At 48.5% G+C, this 17,471-nt stretch overlaps 1 protein-coding gene across 7 annotated transcripts; it reads right to left on the bottom strand.

Annotated features, from left to right (window-relative positions):
• Positions 1–3,645: 3,645 nt before the first annotated feature.
• Positions 3,646–17,462, bottom strand: SPINDOC (spindlin interactor and repressor of chromatin binding). 7 transcript variants are annotated; one of them, XM_038764489.1, is made up of 8 exons: positions 17,436–17,462; positions 14,745–14,932; positions 6,773–7,093; positions 6,549–6,644; positions 6,142–6,285; positions 5,755–5,928; positions 4,252–4,401; positions 3,646–3,787 (listed from the first exon to the last, which is right to left on the bottom strand). In XM_038764489.1, the coding sequence occupies exons 2-8, from the start codon at positions 14,923–14,925 to the stop codon at positions 3,669–3,671; spliced, it is 1,185 nt and encodes a 394-aa protein (XP_038620417.1). In that variant the 5' UTR covers positions 14,926–14,932; positions 17,436–17,462; the 3' UTR covers positions 3,646–3,668. The 7 variants fall into 7 exon arrangements, with proteins under 7 accessions (XP_038620417.1, XP_038620411.1, XP_038620412.1 ...); XM_038764483.1 differs by lacking the exon at positions 17,436–17,462 and adding an exon at positions 15,173–15,272; XM_038764484.1 differs by lacking the exon at positions 17,436–17,462 and adding an exon at positions 15,173–15,272 and having other exon boundaries at positions 3,646–3,784.
• Between the last annotated feature and the right edge of the window lie 9 nt (positions 17,463–17,471).

The raw sequence follows: 17,471 nt of genomic DNA, 5'->3' as shown, positions 1-17,471 counted from the left end.
TAGCATTTATTGAGTTCTTACTGTGTGCAGAGCACTGTACTAAGTGCTTAGTTGCTTGCTCTTCTACCGCCAATCTACTCACAGTACCCTGTCCATGTCTATCTCGCCACTCACCCCTTACCCACATCCTCCCTCTGGTCCGGTCTGGGAGACATGTTTCCCTCCTTCCCCCTTCATACACATCAGACCATTAATTCACATTTATCGAGAGCTTACTCTGTGCAAAGCACTTAGACCACCACTCTCCCCACCTTCAAAGCCCTATTAAAAATCAATGTCCTCCATGAGGCCTTCCCCAGATTCACCTTCATTTCCCCTCCTCTTTCTCCTTTCTGTATTGCCCTTACACTAGGATTTGTAGCCTTTAAGCACTTGATATTCACCCCACCCTCATCCCTACTGCACTTATCTGTAATTTAACATAATAATAACAATGATGGCATTTATTAAGCACTTACCACGTACAAAGTACTGTTCTAAGGGCTGGGAAGGTTACAAGGTGATCAGGTTGTCCCATGGGGGGCTCACAGTCTTAATCCCCATTTGACAGATTAGGTAATTGAGGCACAGAGAAGTTAAGTGACTTGCCCAAAGGCACACAGCTGACAATTGGTCTGTCACCAGCTATGGCCTGTAAGCTCCTTGTAGGTGGAGAGCATGTCTCCCAACTCTTTCACATTGTATTCTCTCAAGTACTTAGTACAGTGCTCTGAAAGTGCTCAATTAATACCACTGACTGAATGAATGACGGTAAGGAAACAATAGTGGCAGAATGGCTTAATGGGTGGCGGTCAGGAAAGAGGTGACTCTCCTTGAGCAGAGGCTTCGGTAAGGTTTCAGAAGGAATTGAAAACCACTTCTAATTCTACAAATGTTATCCGTGCAATAAAGGATAATCACAGGGTGCACACAGAATGGAAGGAACTTTTGGTTAGATCTTGGTCTTTTCAATCACAAACTTGGAAAAGCAACATTTTCAAACACCCAGGATAATTACAGATTTAATAAAACATGAATACAATAGCTACATGGGAATGCAAATTATTTGATACACTGCAAGCTTGTCAAAAATCTTTCTTATATTAACCGAATAAGGGAGAGGGGGAGGCAGAGGCTGCAGGGGACCAAAACATCCTGAGAAGCAAGATACTTATGTTCCCTGGGGGCTGTGAGATTTGAAAATATAATCGCCTAAACTCTACTGGATGAGTAGAGCTTAAATTTGCCTCTAATTCCCTGTGAAATCCCTCATCACTTTGGCATTCAACATATGACTGTTGTAGCAGGGTGAGATATTCTAGACTGTGAGCCTGTTGTTAGGTAAGGACCGTGTCCATTATATGTTGCCAACTTGTACTTCCCAAGCACTTAGTACAGTGCTCTGCACACAGTAAGCGCTCAATAAATAAGATTGAATGAATCGGGGAAGTGGATTCTAGTCCCTCAGGCCCCACCCACTTCCAGAAGCAGAGAACAAAAACAGCCAGGCAAAATATTTGCCTAGACAAGGAGAGCAAAAGAGGGAAGTGGTTCTTTATAATAATAATGATGGCATTTGTTAAGCGCTTATTATGTGCGAAGGACTAAGTGCTGGGGAGGATACAAGGTGATCACATTGTCCCTCGTGGGGTTCACAGTCTTAATCCCCATTTTACAGATGAGGTAACTGAGGCTCAGAGAAGTTAAGTGACTTGCCCAAGGTCACACAGCAGACATGTGGGGGAGCAGGGATTAGAACCCAGTGGGGGAGCAGGGATTAGAACCCATGACCTCTGACTCCCAAGCCCGTTATGAAGTACCCCTGGTGTGTTTGTGTTTCTGCCAAGATCTTAAGGTCAAGGGATTGTCTTCAGGCATGTATTTCCCATGCTACGAATCAAAAAGAATACCTTGTTCTCCTTGACGATATCTGCTGGCACCAGCCTCGAACCCAATCTATAGCCTGTGCCCACCTTCCCCAGTATCCCAATCTCCATTCTATTGCCCCAAAGTCCTCTGTCCATCCTGTTGAGTATCAGAAAGCCAAAGAGTCTCTGGCAGAAGCAGGGTGGCTTAGTGGATAGAGCACAGGAGTCGTAAGGACTTGGGTTCCTAATCCTGACCCTGCCACATTTCTCCTGTGTGATCTTGGGCAAATTGCTTCACTTTTCTGGGTCTCAGTTACCTTGTCTGGAAAATGGGGAGTAAGAGTGTGAGCCCTATGTGGGACAGGGACTGTGTCCAACCCAATTACCTTGCATCTACCCCAGGACTTAGTACAGTGCCTGGCACATAGTGAGCACTTAAATACCACAATTATTATTATTAAATTTCTGGGCCACTCCTGCCCCTCCAAGAGCGGCTCAGACTTGTTTCCCAGGATTGGGGGGTGGTGCTTTACCCCAATGTAGGATTGCAGATGGAGGTGGAGCGTTCTGGGAGAGATGTGTCCATCGAGTCGCTATGGGTCAGCATAAGACAAGTTGTCCCTGGACACAAATGGGATCTGTAGTCTCCATAAATACAGGCTCTAAGGCAAATGCGATGTGTGTGCATGCATGCTGCTCATTGCGGGTAGAGTCGGTCAGTCAATTGTATTTATTGAGCACTTGTATGCAGAGCACTGTACTGAGCGCTGGTTAGTGTACAATACAATAAACAGACACATTCCCTGCCCACAATGAGCTTACAGTCTAGAGGGGGAGACAGACATTTATATAAATAAATTACAGACGAGGGCATGAAGAAGGTGGGGGGAGGGTGTAGAAGAAATGAGATGAGTCAGAATACAGGGGGGCCGATCAAACGGGAAAGAAAAGGGTAGTACCCTTATCACTCTGGTTCACAAAACTGCTCAGGGGGTGGGAGGACCTGGGGTGCCTGGGTCATAAGCTCCTACTAAGAGTTCTGGAAACCCAGTGGGCCAAGGACCTTGTACAGTCCGCGCTTTCACTCAGCTCTAGAGGACTGCTGGAAAGGGAGAGGTGGTTCCATGGGAGGGTTGGGGTGGAGGACAATGGGAGAGAAAGAGAGGCAGGAGTTGGCCAGGTCCTGGGATCCCTGACAGTCCCCAGGAACTGATGGAAAGGGAAAGAGTCTTGGTTTCCAGAGGGTATTGGGAAACTACATTGTTCAGAGATAAGGACACAATCCTCCCAACCCTTTCCACCTACTTAGCCCAGTCCTGGAGCCTCCAAATGGCAGCATGAGACACCAACTCACCCACGTTACAGTCTCCCCCCTCTAGACTGTAAGCTCGTTGTGTGCAGGAAATATGTCTGTTTATTGTTACACTGTCCTCTCCCAAGCGCTTAATACAGTGCTCTGCAGACAGTAGGTGCTCAATAAATACGATTGAATGAATAAACTGGGCTCAACCTGTGCCATTCCAGATCCCTTAAGGGCAAATGCCAATGAAAGGGAACCAACAAGGGGAGTCCTAGACTGAACTGGTCCTAACTCCAACTCACGGGGTTGGGGTGGCATACAACTGTCTGCAGTTCTGCAGGAAGCAGTTATATTCAGTTTGCTCTGATCATACTACTGAACAGCTCTACCCTTCTCATTTTCCATAAGGTAGAGACGGAAAGGGCAATAACCATGTCCCTCCCAGCCCAGTTCCCTTTCTCTTTCCGGAACCTTGTACAGTCCACGCTGTCACCGATCTTCATTTAAAAAAAAATAATTTATTACCAACAAAAGAGGTATTTACACAAGAACTGGAGGAATAAACGGGGAGGGGGACAACAAACAACCCCCATGATGGCTCCTCTTCTCCACACCATGGCTCCTGAGATCTCCCTCCCTGCTGGGGGAGGAGGGGGAAGGAGGTAATAAAGACCTCTTCGACTTGGAGAGTGCAAAAGGGATGTGGTGAAAGGAGATTCCCCTGAGGTAGTGGGGGACCTAGGGTCTGCCCCTCCGCCCCATGGCCACCTGCTGGATAAGGCACTCTGCCAAGGGAAGGAAGTGGGCAGAAAGGAGAGAAGCTGAACCAGCTGAAGCTACGCAATTTCTTGGACATCAACAACTCTCCATGTACAACTTTAGCTTTTCCAACTTGGGTTATACCCGGGCACTGATCTCCTCCACCTGGCAGATGTTGCCTGGGGCCCAATGGGTACCCTCGGCCCCTACCCAATCACCGATGCCCAACTTGATGGGGGAAGTGATTGGCGGCCAACAGGAGGAAGGGGGATCAGCAGGGCTCACACATCATGCTCTCTCTGGACGCCCACCTGGCGCCACGCTAGCATTTGCCGGCAGTCCCACCTGCCAGCCTGAGGGCATCACATGTACCCACTCCCTTTGGTCCTTGGGGGTGATTGGGCCAGCCCTGCAGGAGGCTGCCAGTTGAAGAGTCATCCAGGCAAAGATGGATCACCTGTAAACCCAGGGCCCCTCTGAGACCAGAAGAGGAAGCTAAGGGAGAGTAAAGGAGAGGGAGAGAGACAGAGAGAGAAGAAAAATTATTACCATAACCATCGCCCTCATCAGTGGTATTTTTTAAGAACTTACTTTGCGTAAAACACATTTCTAGGGATTCTGGGGAATTTACAAAACAAGTTGTAGAGGTCTCTTGCTCTCAAAGAGCCTAATGGACAAAATAAGCCAACATTAGAGCAAGGCCATATAATCTGGTCAAGTCCTAGAACCCAGGGGTTCTGACCCTATTCACCCCAGGCTCAAAAGCAGCCAGGCCCCCCAGTTCTCCCTACACAAGCCAGACATCCTGGCCCCCAATCTGGATCCCCACACCAGAATCAATCCTACAAAGAATTGGGTCTGCAACCATCCTGCCCCTCCACCTTGCAAGTTTGGGGGCTTTTAGTTTTCTTTTTAATGGTACTATCTTCCAGGCATTGTAATGATAATAATAATTATGGTATTTGCTAAGTGTTTAATATGTACCAAGGGGTGGATACAAAATATTCAAGTTGGACACAGATGAGTCTCACACGGGGCTCACAGTCTAAGCAGGAGGGAATACATTTTAATCCTCATTTTACAGATGAGGGAACTAAGGTACAGAAAAGTTAAGTGATTTGCCCAAGATCACACAGCAGACATTTGGCGGAGCCAGGATTAGAACCCAAAGTCTCTGATTCCCAGGCCAGCGCACTTTCCACCAGGCCACACTGTTTCCCTAAGCACTCTACTAACCACTGTGTTAGATAAAAAGGCAATCAAGTCAGGCACAGTCTCTGTACCCATCTGGGGCTCACCATCTAAAAAGAAAGGAGGAAGATTAAATTCTCATTTTCCAGATGAGGTAACTGCAGCCCAAGGAAGTGACTTGCCTAAGGTCACCCAGCAGGCAAGTGGCATGGGCAGGATTAGAATTCAGGTCCTCCGACTGCCAGGCCCGTGCTTTTTCCATTAGGCCACACTGCTACCCTGAACCAGCACTTTGGCCTCCTTGTTCCAAATTCAGCCAAGAGGGGACCTGCCAGCAGTAAGGATTGGCGGTTCCCAGAAGGAGAACCCCAATACACCTCTTGGAGGAGTGGAAAATGGCCCATTAACTTTAAGGTGCAAGAGGGTTAGGTCACTCTTTGCGTCACAAAGAGTGAGTGCCGCTCTTTTGAAAAGACAATGACCACCTTCCAGGGGCAGGGCCTCAGGACAAAAAGGAAGTGGTTCCCCAGCAATCCAGGCCCACCTACTCAAGAAGCCACATTCCTCTGTAACCTGTGTCCCATCTCCTCATCCTCTCCCTGCTGCTCGACCTGCTCAGCAGACTCAGGCAAGGCCCCTTTTGGAGCCACAGCTTACCTGGCAAGGGGCTCTGGGCCTGGCTAGGGCCCTCTTCTGCACAGCCCTTCGCTTCGAATGAGGCCCTGACCTTGGGGGACTCCAGTCGGGACTTGGAGAAGAGTCGGAAGGTAAAGCCGGTGGGGAAGCTGCCGTCGCTGAAGAGCCGGATCTCCGCCGGGGCTGCATCTGGCTCTGGAGAGGGGTGTGGTGAGGAGTACAGCAAAAGAGGCATCGATGGAAAACAAAACAAAACAACCAGTAACTCAGGACTCCTGGTCTCCCTCCTCTCCAATTTCCTATTCTGAAACCAAGGACCCTGCCCTATCAACCTAACTTCCTTCTTACAAAACAGGATCTGTTCCTCCAGTGCCCAGACCTCCCTATCACCCAGATCCCATCTCTCACCTGGAACGGGGTCTGGCGGCTCAGGGGTCACGCTGGCTTTGCAAGAAGGTCTCCCTCTCTTCTTTTTGGCCACCGCCCGCCCCTGGAGCCCTGCCCACCTCCGGCCCCGTGGCTTCCTGCTCTCCAACTCCACAGCGGAGGGAGCTGTAAAGAGAGGACAACCCCCAGCTCACTTTGGGAGAATTCCAGACCCAAGCTCATTGTGGGCAGGTTATGTGTCTGTTTATTGTTGCACCGTACTCTCCCAGGAGCTTAGTTCATTGCTTTGCACATAGTAAGCACTCAATAAATACGACTGAGTGAACGAATGAATTCCATGGCTGCATTGGTCCTTCTTGGAACCCAGAAAGCCTGTTCGGCAGCCCCCTCCCTGCCTTTCTTCTCCTGGCTTCCCAAGGGGGTCTCACCAGGAAGCTGCATGGGGCGAGCAGCCCGTCTCCGGTGACGTGGCTGTTCCTCAGGGTCGAGGGAGACTTCGATCTCGGCTGGCCCCTTGGGAAGGTCTGGGTTTGGGGGGGGAACAGAACTGAGGAGTATCCCTCTTTGGGGCACCCCACCCCATCCCAGCTGGCTCCCCTGTAGCTCTGCCCTTTCATACCCTGCCCAGCATTCCCGCCAGCCCTCCCCGCACCTGAGCCGGGAGCTGGCGGGGAGTCAGCCCAAGTCCAGGCTGCCTCATCACACCAGGCCTCGAGGATATTGCACTTCTCCGCGGGGCTGAGGCCCAGCGTGTGTGGGTGTTGGCCCAGGATGTGTTCTTTGGCTGCTTGGACCGAGTGGGTGGAGAGTTTCTCCCCGCACACCAGGCACAGTGTCCGCCCGCTCCCCCCGGGGCTGCTCCCAACCAAGTATTCTTGCTCCCAGGACCCCAGCAACTCCTTCTCTCCATAGCCGCCTGTGTCCCATTCCAACTGGCGATGTCCAGGCCGCCTGGTCTCGTCCTGGTGTCCAGCTGAAGGAAAAGAAAGGAGCTGGTTACTCTCTCTGAGCCACTGTGGAGCTGCTCTGGACCAAAGGGATTCGGGATCGGTAACTCTGGGTCCCATCTCTCAGTGCAGGAGGGCAGGAGAATAAGCCTGGGTCTTCTCCTGGGCTAGGCCTCCCTAGGGGATCCTCAATCTAGCAGTCTAATTCTTCCTCCAAGCCTCAGTTTCCCCTTCACAGGGTTCCTGGGTAACCACTTCTCTCTCTTCCACCCCACACCTAAGGAGACTAATAATAATAATAGTGGCATTTATTATTACTACTAATAATAATAATTACTACTAATGCTTTGCACATAGTAAGCGCTTAACAAATACCAAAATTATAAATAATAGCAACAATGGTACTTGTTAGGCACTTATTATATGCCAAGCATGCTTCTAAATGTTGGGATAGATACGAATCAATCTGGTGGACACATGGGGCTCACATGCTTAATCCCCATTTTACAGATGAGGTAACTGAGGCCCAGAGAAGTTAAGTGACTTGCCCAAAGTCACACAGCTAGCAACTGGCGGAGCTGGGATTTGAACCCATGACCTCTGACTCCCAAGCCTGTGCTCTTTCCATTGAGCCACGCTGCCTCGGGGGTTACAGTAACCCCAGGGGGAAGAGCAGGTCACTTTCCTCATCTTTCCCAAAAGCCCTTCCTCCCTCCAGGCTCAGTCCCATGCCCTTCTGAGGGGGTGGGCCCATCCAGAGCTTAGTAGGGTGCCTGTCACATAGTAAGCGCTTAGCAAATACTATCATTATTATTATCTGAGTGAACCAGAGGGGGAAAGGCCTGAGCAATACAGGGCCGTTAACAGTCAGGTGATCCGGGTGCCAACTTTTTCACTTTAAGCGGAGGCAAAGGAGAGGCTCTTCTGGGACCACTTCCTCCTCTGCATGAGCTGCTGTCACCCATCGAGCAGCAGTGGCCTTGACAGGCAGCTCCAGGCTTGGAAGGAGCTCTGGAGCCCCTATGCCTGTCTTGTCGGTGTCCCCCCACCCCAATAATAATAATAATAATAATAATTTATAGCAATGTCTGTCTCCCCCACTAGACTGTAAGCTCCTTGTGGGCAGGGAATGTGTCTTATTCATTCATTCAATCGTATTTATTGAGCGCTTACTGTGTGCAGAGCACTGTACTAAGCGCTTGGGAAGTACAAGCTGGCAACATACAGAGACGGTCCCTACCCAACAGCAGGCTCACAGTCTAGAAGGGGGAGACAGACAACAAAACAAAACATATTAACAAAATAAAATAAATAGAATAGTAAATATGTGCAAGTAAAATAAACAGAGTAATAAATCTGTACAAACATATACAGGTGCTGTGGGGAGGGGAAGGAGGTAGGGTGGGAGGGATGGGGAGGGGGAGAGGGAGAGAGAAAGGAGGGGGCTCAGTCTGGGAAGGCCTCCTGGAGGAGGTGAGCTCTCAGTAGGGCTTTGAAGGGAGGAAGAGAGCTAGCTTGGCGGATGTGCGGAAGGAGGGCATTCCAGGCCAGGGGGAGGATGTGGGCCGGGGGTCGATGGCGGGACAGGCGAGAACGAGGCAGAGTGAGGAGGTTAGTGGCAGAGGGGTGGAGAGTGAGGGCTGGGCTGGAGAAGGAAAGAAGGGAGGCGAGGTAGGAGGGGGCGAGGTGATGGAGAGCGCTGAAGCTGAGAGTGAGGAGTTTTTGCCTGATGCGTAGGTTCACTGGTAGCCACTGGAGATTTCTGAGGAGGGGAGTAACATGCCCAGAGCGTTTCTGCACAAAGATGATCCGGGCAGCAGCATGAAGTATAGATTGAAGTGCGGAGAGACAGGAGGATGGGAGATCAGAGAGGAGGCTGATGCAGTAATCCAGTCGGAATAGGATGAGACCAGTCGGGATAGGATGAGAGTCTTACCAACTCTGTTCCATTGCACTCCCCCAATCACTTAGTATAGTGCTCTGCACACAGACAGCGTCCCCTCCCCATCACCCCTACTCCCTCCCTCTGCTCTACCCCCTTTCCCGCCCCACAGTACTTGTGTATATTTGTGCATAGTTATTATTCTCTTGATTTTATTAATGATGTGTGAACCTCTATAATTCTATTTATCTATTTTGATGCTATTGATGCCTGTCTACTTGTTTTGTTTTGTTGTCTGTCTCCCCCTTCTAGACTGTGAGCCCATTGCTGGGTAGGGATTGTCTCTATCTGTTGCCAACTTGTACTTTCCAAGCGCTCAGTACAGTGCTCTGCACACAGTAAGTGCTCAATAAATATTATTGAATGAATGAACGAATGAATGAGTGCCCGATATATACCACTGATTGATTGGTACATGGCTGCTGTGTGCACTGATGGGGAGAAGCCAGAGCCAACATTATGGCTTCAAGGGATGGGGTGGGCAGCTTTAGCTAGCCCAATTTGCCCCAAAAGATATGGGGGTGAAGCCATTAGTTTCGATCTTTCAGTGACACTTCCATGGGGCCAATGGCCCCCCTCCCCCTATTGGAGAAGCCACCACCTGGGATGGACTTTGCCATGGCTCAAGACAGAATGCTGGACTGAGTTGGTCAAATCCAATTACATCATTACTTATTATTACTGATAATAATAATAATAATAGCATTTGTTAAACACTACGTGGCAAGTACTGTCAGATTCTGCATTAAGTAGATCGGATACAATCATTGTCCCATATGGGGTTCACAATCTAAGAGGGAGGGAGGTGTTTAATCTCCATTTTAAAAATGAGATAACTGAGGCACAGAAAAGTTAGTGGCTTGCCCAAGACTGTACAGCAGAAAAGTGGCAGGAACAGGATTGGAACCAAATGGGGAAGTAGCATGGCCTAGTAATAATAATAATAATGATGGTATTTGTTAAGCCCTTACTATGTGCCAAGCACTCTTCTAAGCGCTGGGCACACAGGTAATCAGCTTGCCCCACGTGGGGCTCACAGTCTTAATCCCCATTTTACAGAAGAGGTAACTGAAGCATAAACAAGTTAAGTGAATTGCTCAAAGTCACACAGCTAACAAGTGACGGAGCCGGAATTGGAACCCACAACCTCTGATGACTCCCAAGCTAGGTCTCTATCCACTAGGCCATGCTGCCGCTCAATTAAGTAACTTGCCCAGCAAGTGGTGACTAAGCCTTCATTTCTCCTCCCTGCCAACTTCCTCTGCACTTGGATCTCTACCCCTTGTCTTCTTTTATGTCGTCGAGTCCTCTCCGACCCATAGCGACTCCACAGACACATCCCTCCCAGAACGCCCCACCTCCATCTGCAATCGTTCTGGTAGTGGATCCAGAGAGTTTTCTTGGCAACAATATGGTTGTGGTTTACCATTGCCTCCTTCTGCGCAGTCAAGTTGAGTCTCTGTCCTCAACACTCTCCACTACTCCAACACTCTCCACTCTCCAACGCTGCCCAGCACAGGGGAGTTTTGACTTGTAGCTGATTGCCTTCAACTCGCTAGCCACTGCCCGAGTTATGAATCAATCGATCAATCGTATTTACTGAGCGCTTACTGTGTGCAGAGCACTGTACTAAGCACTTGGGAAGTACAAGATGGCAACAGACAAAGACAGTTGCTACCCACAGTGGGCTCACAGTCTAAAAGGGGGAGACAGAGAACGAAACCAAAAATACTAACAAAATAAAATAGAATAGATATGTACAAGTAAAATAAATAGAGTAATAAATATGTACAGACGTATATACATATATACATGTATATATGGTATGAATCAATCAATCAATCAATCATATTTATTGAGCACTTACTGTGTGCAGAGCACTGTACTAAGCGCTTGGGAAGTACAAGCTGGCAACATATAGAGACAGTCCCTACCTAACAGTGGGCTCACAGTCTAGAAGGGGGAGACAGAGAACAAAACCAAACATACTAACAAAATAAAATAAATAGGATAGGTACAATCTATGAATGAAATGGATAAGCCACTGCTTGACTCTTCCTCCCATAGTCGAGACTGGTAGAGTAGTGGAAACTCTCCAGGTGCGATGCTGAGAGGGGCTTTACCCTTTAAGCACTTGATATTCATTCCATCCATACCCTCCCAGCACTTATGTATATATCCTTACACTCTGCCATTTTCCCTACCTATAATTTACTTCAATGTCTGACTCGACCCTCTGGACTATAAACTCCTTATGGGCAGGGATTGTATCTACCAACTCTATTGTATTTACTTTCCCAAATGCTTACTACAGTGTTCTCCACACAGTAAGTGCCCAATAAATACCACTGATTCATTGAAATGCCGATCTGTACTTCCCAAACGCTTATTACAGTGCTCTGCACACAGTAAGTGCTCAATAAATGCGATTGAATGAATGAATGAATGACAGAGATCGGCTTAGAACCCAGGTTCTCTGACTCCTAGGCCTGTGTTGTTTCCCCTGGGCCAGGCTGCTTCAGGTGGTTGACTATTTTTTTTTTTATAATGGTATTTGGCAAGCACTTACTATGTGTCAAGCACCGTTCTAAGTGCCGAGGTAGATACGAGGTAATCACATCGGACACAGTCCATGTCCCTCATGGGGCTCACTGGCAAGTAGGAGGCAGAACAGAATTTAATCCCATTTTACAACTGAGGAAACTGAAGCACAGAGAAATTAAATGACTTGCCCAAGGTCACACAGCAGGCAAGTGGTGGAGCCAGGATTGGAACCCAGTGCTTTTATCCACTAGGCCATACTGATTCACAATTTTCCAAGGTAGTAAATTTCAACTCTTGATCTTGGACTTCCAAGATCTTCTCCAGGCTGCCTTATCAGTTCATCCCTCTTGGGTTACTCTTTGGTCTCCTTCTCAGCATCACCCCACATGCCCCTACCCACAACTTCTGCTTAACCATCTCACCAGGCAGCACCACACTTGCCTGGGGCAATTTATCCACATCCACTCAAGCCCCTATAGTAGCTGTATACATCCTATAGAGAAGCACCTTGGCTTAGTGAAACAGCGTGGCTCAGTGGAAAGAGCACGGGCTTTGGATTCAGAGGTCATAGGTTGACTGTGAGCCCCCCGTGGGTCAACTTGATCACCTTGTAACCTCCCCAGCGCTTAGAACAGTGCTTGACACATAGTCAGCGCTTAATAAATGCCATTATTATTATTATTATTAGTGGACAGAGCAAGGGCCTGGGAATCAGAAGGACCGGGTTCTAATCCCTGCTCTGCCACGTCTGTATGTGACCTTGGGCAAGTCACTTCACTTCTCTAAGTCTCAGTTACCTCACCTGTAAAATGGAGATTAAGACTGTGAGCTCCATGTGGGACAGGGATTGTGTCTAACCTGATTAACTTGTATCTACCCCAGCACTTAGAACACTTCTCCCCCTTCTAAACTGTGAGCCCGTTGTTGGGTAGGGACCATCTCTATATGTTGCCGACTTGTCCTTCCCAAGTGCTTAGTCCAGTGCTCTGCACATGGTAAGCGCTCAATAAATATGATTGAATGAATGAATGAATGAACTTCTTGGCACATAGTATGTGCTTAACAAGTACCACAATTATTAATTATTATTCTGGGGTTCCATTTGTTTTTTGCCTTAAGACAAAAAGCTCCTCCTCCAGAATGCTATCCCTGATTAAGTAGAGCTTGGATCCTGTCTGGGTCTTCATCATCATCTTGGTATTTATTGATCATTTACTCTGTGCAGTGCACTGTATTAAGTGCACAGTGCAATTCTACAGAGTGGGCAAATATGTTCCCTGCTCGCATGTTCCCTGCAGTCTAGTGTAGATGTAGATCTGCATTTGTACCAGAACTCAAAGCATTTCACTCTGTCCTGACCCATTCATTTAGACTGTAAGCTCCCCTTTGGGAACCTATAATACCTAGCATAGCTGGAGTTACAGATTTTGATACCCAAGGCTAATTTTCAATCAGTCTCTACTAGTAGCCATAGCACTTACTGAGGACCCACTGTACTAGGGGTTGGGGAAGTATAGACAAACTAAGGTGCATGTTCCCCGCCCACAAGGAGCTTCCACTTGAACCATTCTGAATTTTTTTATGGTATTTGTTAAACACATACCGTGCGCCAGGCACTGTACTAAGCACTTGGGCCTTGTCTTGACTTATGCTGTCGTTTCCAACCCATAGCGATTCCATGGACACATCTCTCCCACAGCTCCCCACCTCCGTCTGAAATTGTTCTGGTAGTGTATCCACAAGCTAATCAAGTTGGACACAGTTCTTGTCCCACATAGGATTCACAGTTTTAATCCCCATTTTACAGATGAGATAACTGCGTCCTGGTGAAGTGGCTTGCCCAAGGTCACACAGCAGATGAATGTACAGTGCTCTGCACACAGTAAGCGCTCAATAAATATGACTGATTGATTGATTGAATGGTGGAGCCAGGATTAGAGCCCAGGTCCTTCTGACTCCCGGGCTGTGCTCTTTCCACTAGGCCATGCTGCTTCCACAGAACGTTTTTGATGATAACGCTAGTACTTGTTTTGATGTGTGTATATATATATATATATATATATATTAATCTATTTATTTATATTGATGCTGTTTACTTGTTTTGATGTCTATCATCCCCCTTCTAGACTGCAAGCCCAGTGTGAGAAAGGGACTGTCTCTCTTTATTGCTGAACTGTACTTTCCAAGTTTTCCGCACACAGTAAGCGCTCAATAAATACGACTGAATGAATGGAACGTGCCTACCAACTCGGTTACACTGCAGTCACCCAACTCTGATTGACTGATTGACTGACTGATCAAGGTTCAAGCCCAGAAAAGACTCTTGCCTAGGTGAAGTCTGAGGCTGAGGCCCCTGACCTCTCCAGGCTCTGTCAAAAGCCAGGACAAGCCTGGCTCTGAGAAGCAGTGTGGCTCAGTGGAAAGAACCTGGGCTTGGGAGTCAGAGGTCATGGGTTCAAATGCCGGCTCCGCCACTTGTCAGCTGCGTGACTTTGGGCAAGCCACTTCACTTCTCTGGGCCTCAGTCCCCTCATCTGTAAAATGGGGATGAAGACTGTGACCCCCCCCCCCCCACAACCTGATCATCATTCATTCATTCATTAAGAGAAGCAGTGTGGCTCAGTGGAAACAGCACGGGCTTTGGAGTCGGAGGTCATGGGTTCAAATCCCAGCTCCGCCACTTGTCAGCTGCGTGACTTTGGGCAAGCCACTTCACTTCTCTGGGCCTCAGTCCCCTTATCTGTAAAATGGGGATGAAGACTGTGACCCCCCCAGAACCTGATCACCATTCATTCATTAAGAGAAGCAGCGTGGCTCAGTGGAAAGAGCCCGGGCTTTGGAGTCAGAGGTCATGGGTTCAAATCCCGGCTCCGCCACTTGTCAGCTGTCTGACCTTGGGCAAGTCACTTAACTTCTCTGTGCCTCAGTTCCCTCACCTGTAAAAGGGAGATTAAGACTATGAGCCCCATGTGGGACAACCTGATTACTTTGTATCTACCCCAGCGCTTGGCACATAGTAAGCGCTTAACAAATGCCATCATTATTATTATTACTATAATCACCGTGTATCCTCCCCAGCGCTTAGAGCGGTGCTTCGCACATAATAAGCGCTTAACAGACGTCATCATTATTATTAAAAGAGAGTGTGACGAACTGAGGAAGGTTTAAGGGTCCGGCCCCCCTCTTCTTACCAATGCCCTGGGGCTCCTGGATCACGGGCTCTTTCTTGGCCTTGCTGGATGCCAAGCAGAAGGATTCAGGGGCGGCGGGGTTGGGGCCATGAGGGGCCATCACCGCCTCTTCTTCCACCTTCTCACACTTCAGCGTCACCTTGATGTAGTCCAGCAGGGCCGGCTCATTCTTAACTGCCATGGTCCTGCTGTGGGAGGGGAAGAAAATGAGGTTGGGATGGTCCTAGGGGGGGTCCAGTTCTCAGTCACCTCAGGGCTGAGGAGAAACTCCCAGAAGCCTTTGCCCTCCTGCCTCAGGGCCTGTCCTTTTTGCCCCCTCATCCAGTCCTCCCTCCTCAGCCTCCCCTGCTCACCCCAGCTCCCCCAGGAAGCCCACCTCCTCTCCAACCGCCCCCACCCAGTGCCCCCTGGCCCACCTGTCGCCTCACCTCCTCCCCTCCACACGGCTCCAGTCGCCACAGGGCCCGAGTCCTCCCAAGCACCATAGAGTTCCCCGGCCCCGGCACGGGAAGCCCATCCATCCCGGGCCCTTCTTCCAACGTCGCTATTTTCTATGGTTTTCTTCCCCGTCTCCCCTCGCCCCCGCCCGACCATTGTCAAACGTAAGCCCCGCCCCCCTCGGCCAAGGTCCACCAATCGCGAGCCTTTATCTCCTTAAGCCCCGCCCCCCAAAGCGGAGACGCTGCCCACAGGGGACTTGGAGCCGGGCGCAAGAGGCCGGGAAGGAGGGCGCCACCCCACGGCCGAGAGGAGGCGGTGCAGGAGAAGAAAGGCCGGCGCACAAAAGGAAACTTCCCCGTAGGAATTCCATTCATTCATTCATTCATTCATTCATTCATTCATTCATTCATTCAATCAATCAGTCAATCAATCAATCGTATTTATTGAGCGCTTACTGTGTGCAATCAATCAATCAATCGTATTTATTGAGCGCTTACTGTGTGCAGAGCACTGTACTAAGCGCTTGGGAAGTACAAGTTGGCAACATAATAGAGACAGTCCCTACCCAACAGTGGGCTTACAATCAATCAATCAATCAATCAATCGTATTTATTGAGCGCTTACTGTGTGCAATCAATCAATCGTATTTATTGAGCGCTTACTGTGTGCAGAGCACTGTACCAAGCGCTTGGGAAGTACAAGTTGGCAACATATAGAGACAATCCCTACCCAACAGTGGGCTCGCAATCAATCAATCAATCAATAAATCAATCGTATTTATTGAGTGCTTACTATGTGCAGAGCACTGTACTAAGCGCTTGGGATGTACAAATTGGCAACACATAGAGACAGTCCCTACCCAACAGTGGGCTCACAGTCTAAAAGGGGGAGATAGAGAACAAAACCAAACATACTAACAAAATAGAATAGATATGTGCAAGTAAAATAAATAAATAAATAAATAGAGTAATAAATATGTACAAACATATATACATATATACAGGTGCTGTGGGGAAGGGAAGGAGGTAAGATGGGGGGATGGAGAGGGGGACGAGGGGGAGAGGAAGGAAGGGGCTCAGTCTGGGAAGGCCTCCTGGAGGAGGTGAGCTCTCAGTAGGGCCTTGAAGGGAGGAAGAGAGCTAGCTTGGCGAGTGGGCGGAGGGAGGGCATTTCAGGCCCGGGGGATGACGTGGGCCGGGGGTCGATGGCGGGACAGGCGAGAACGAGGGACGGTGAGGAGATTAGCGGCGGAGGAGCGGAGGGTGCGGGCTGGGCTGTAGAATCAATCAATTAATCAATCAATAAATCAATCGTATTTATTGAGTGCTTACTGTGTGCAGAGCCCTGGACTAAGCGCTTGGGAAGTACAAGTTGGCAACATATAGAGACAGTCCCTACCCAACAGTGGGCTCACAGTCTAAAAGGGACACAGAGAACAAAACCAAACATACTAACAAAATAAAATAAATAGAATAGATATGTACAAGTAAAATAAATAAAGAAATAAATAGAGTAATAAATATGTACAAACATATATACAGGTGCTGTGGGGAAGGAAAGGAGGTAAGATGGGGGGATGGAGAGGGGGACGAGGGGGAGTTCATTCAATCAATCCATCAATCATAGTTATTGAGCGCTTACTGTGTGCAGAGCACTGTACTAAGCGCTTGGGAAGTACAAGTTGGCAACATATGAATGGCAACATTTATTCGTTCGTTCGTTCATTCATTCTTCATTAAATCATTTATTCATTCTTCATTCGTATTTATTGAACGCTTACTGTGTGCAGAGCCCTGTATTAAGCGCTCGGGAAGTACAATTTGGCAACAGAGACAATCCCTACCCAACAACGGGCTCACAGTCTAGAAGGGGGGAGACAGACAACAGAAGAAGTAGACAGGCGTCAATACCATCAAGATAGATAAATTATAGCTATATACACATCATTAACAAATAGAGTAATAAATATGTACAAATATACACAAGTGCTGTGGGGAGGGGAAAGGAGTAGGGTGGCGGGGGAGATGGGGAGGGGATCAAGTGAGTAAATTCCCCAGGGTGTGAACTAGACACCTTTTAGAGATGTATTTATCTATCTGAGCAATATTTGTGTTTGAGAAGCAGCGTGGCTTAGTGGAAAGAGCCCGGGGTTGGGAGTCAGAGGAGGTAGGTTCTAATCCCGGCTCTGCCACTTGTCTGTTCTGTGATCTTGGGCAAGTCACTTAACTTCTCTGTGCCTCAGTTACCTACCTGAGAAGCAGTGTGGCTCAGTGGAAAGAGCCTGGG

This window comes from Tachyglossus aculeatus, chromosome 22, assembly GCF_015852505.1.
Source record: "Tachyglossus aculeatus isolate mTacAcu1 chromosome 22, mTacAcu1.pri, whole genome shotgun sequence".
Classification (NCBI taxonomy): domain Eukaryota; kingdom Metazoa; phylum Chordata; class Mammalia; order Monotremata; family Tachyglossidae; genus Tachyglossus; species Tachyglossus aculeatus.
The sequence above is the reverse complement of the archived record's forward strand: the minus strand, read 5'-3'. Positions and strand labels throughout refer to the sequence as shown.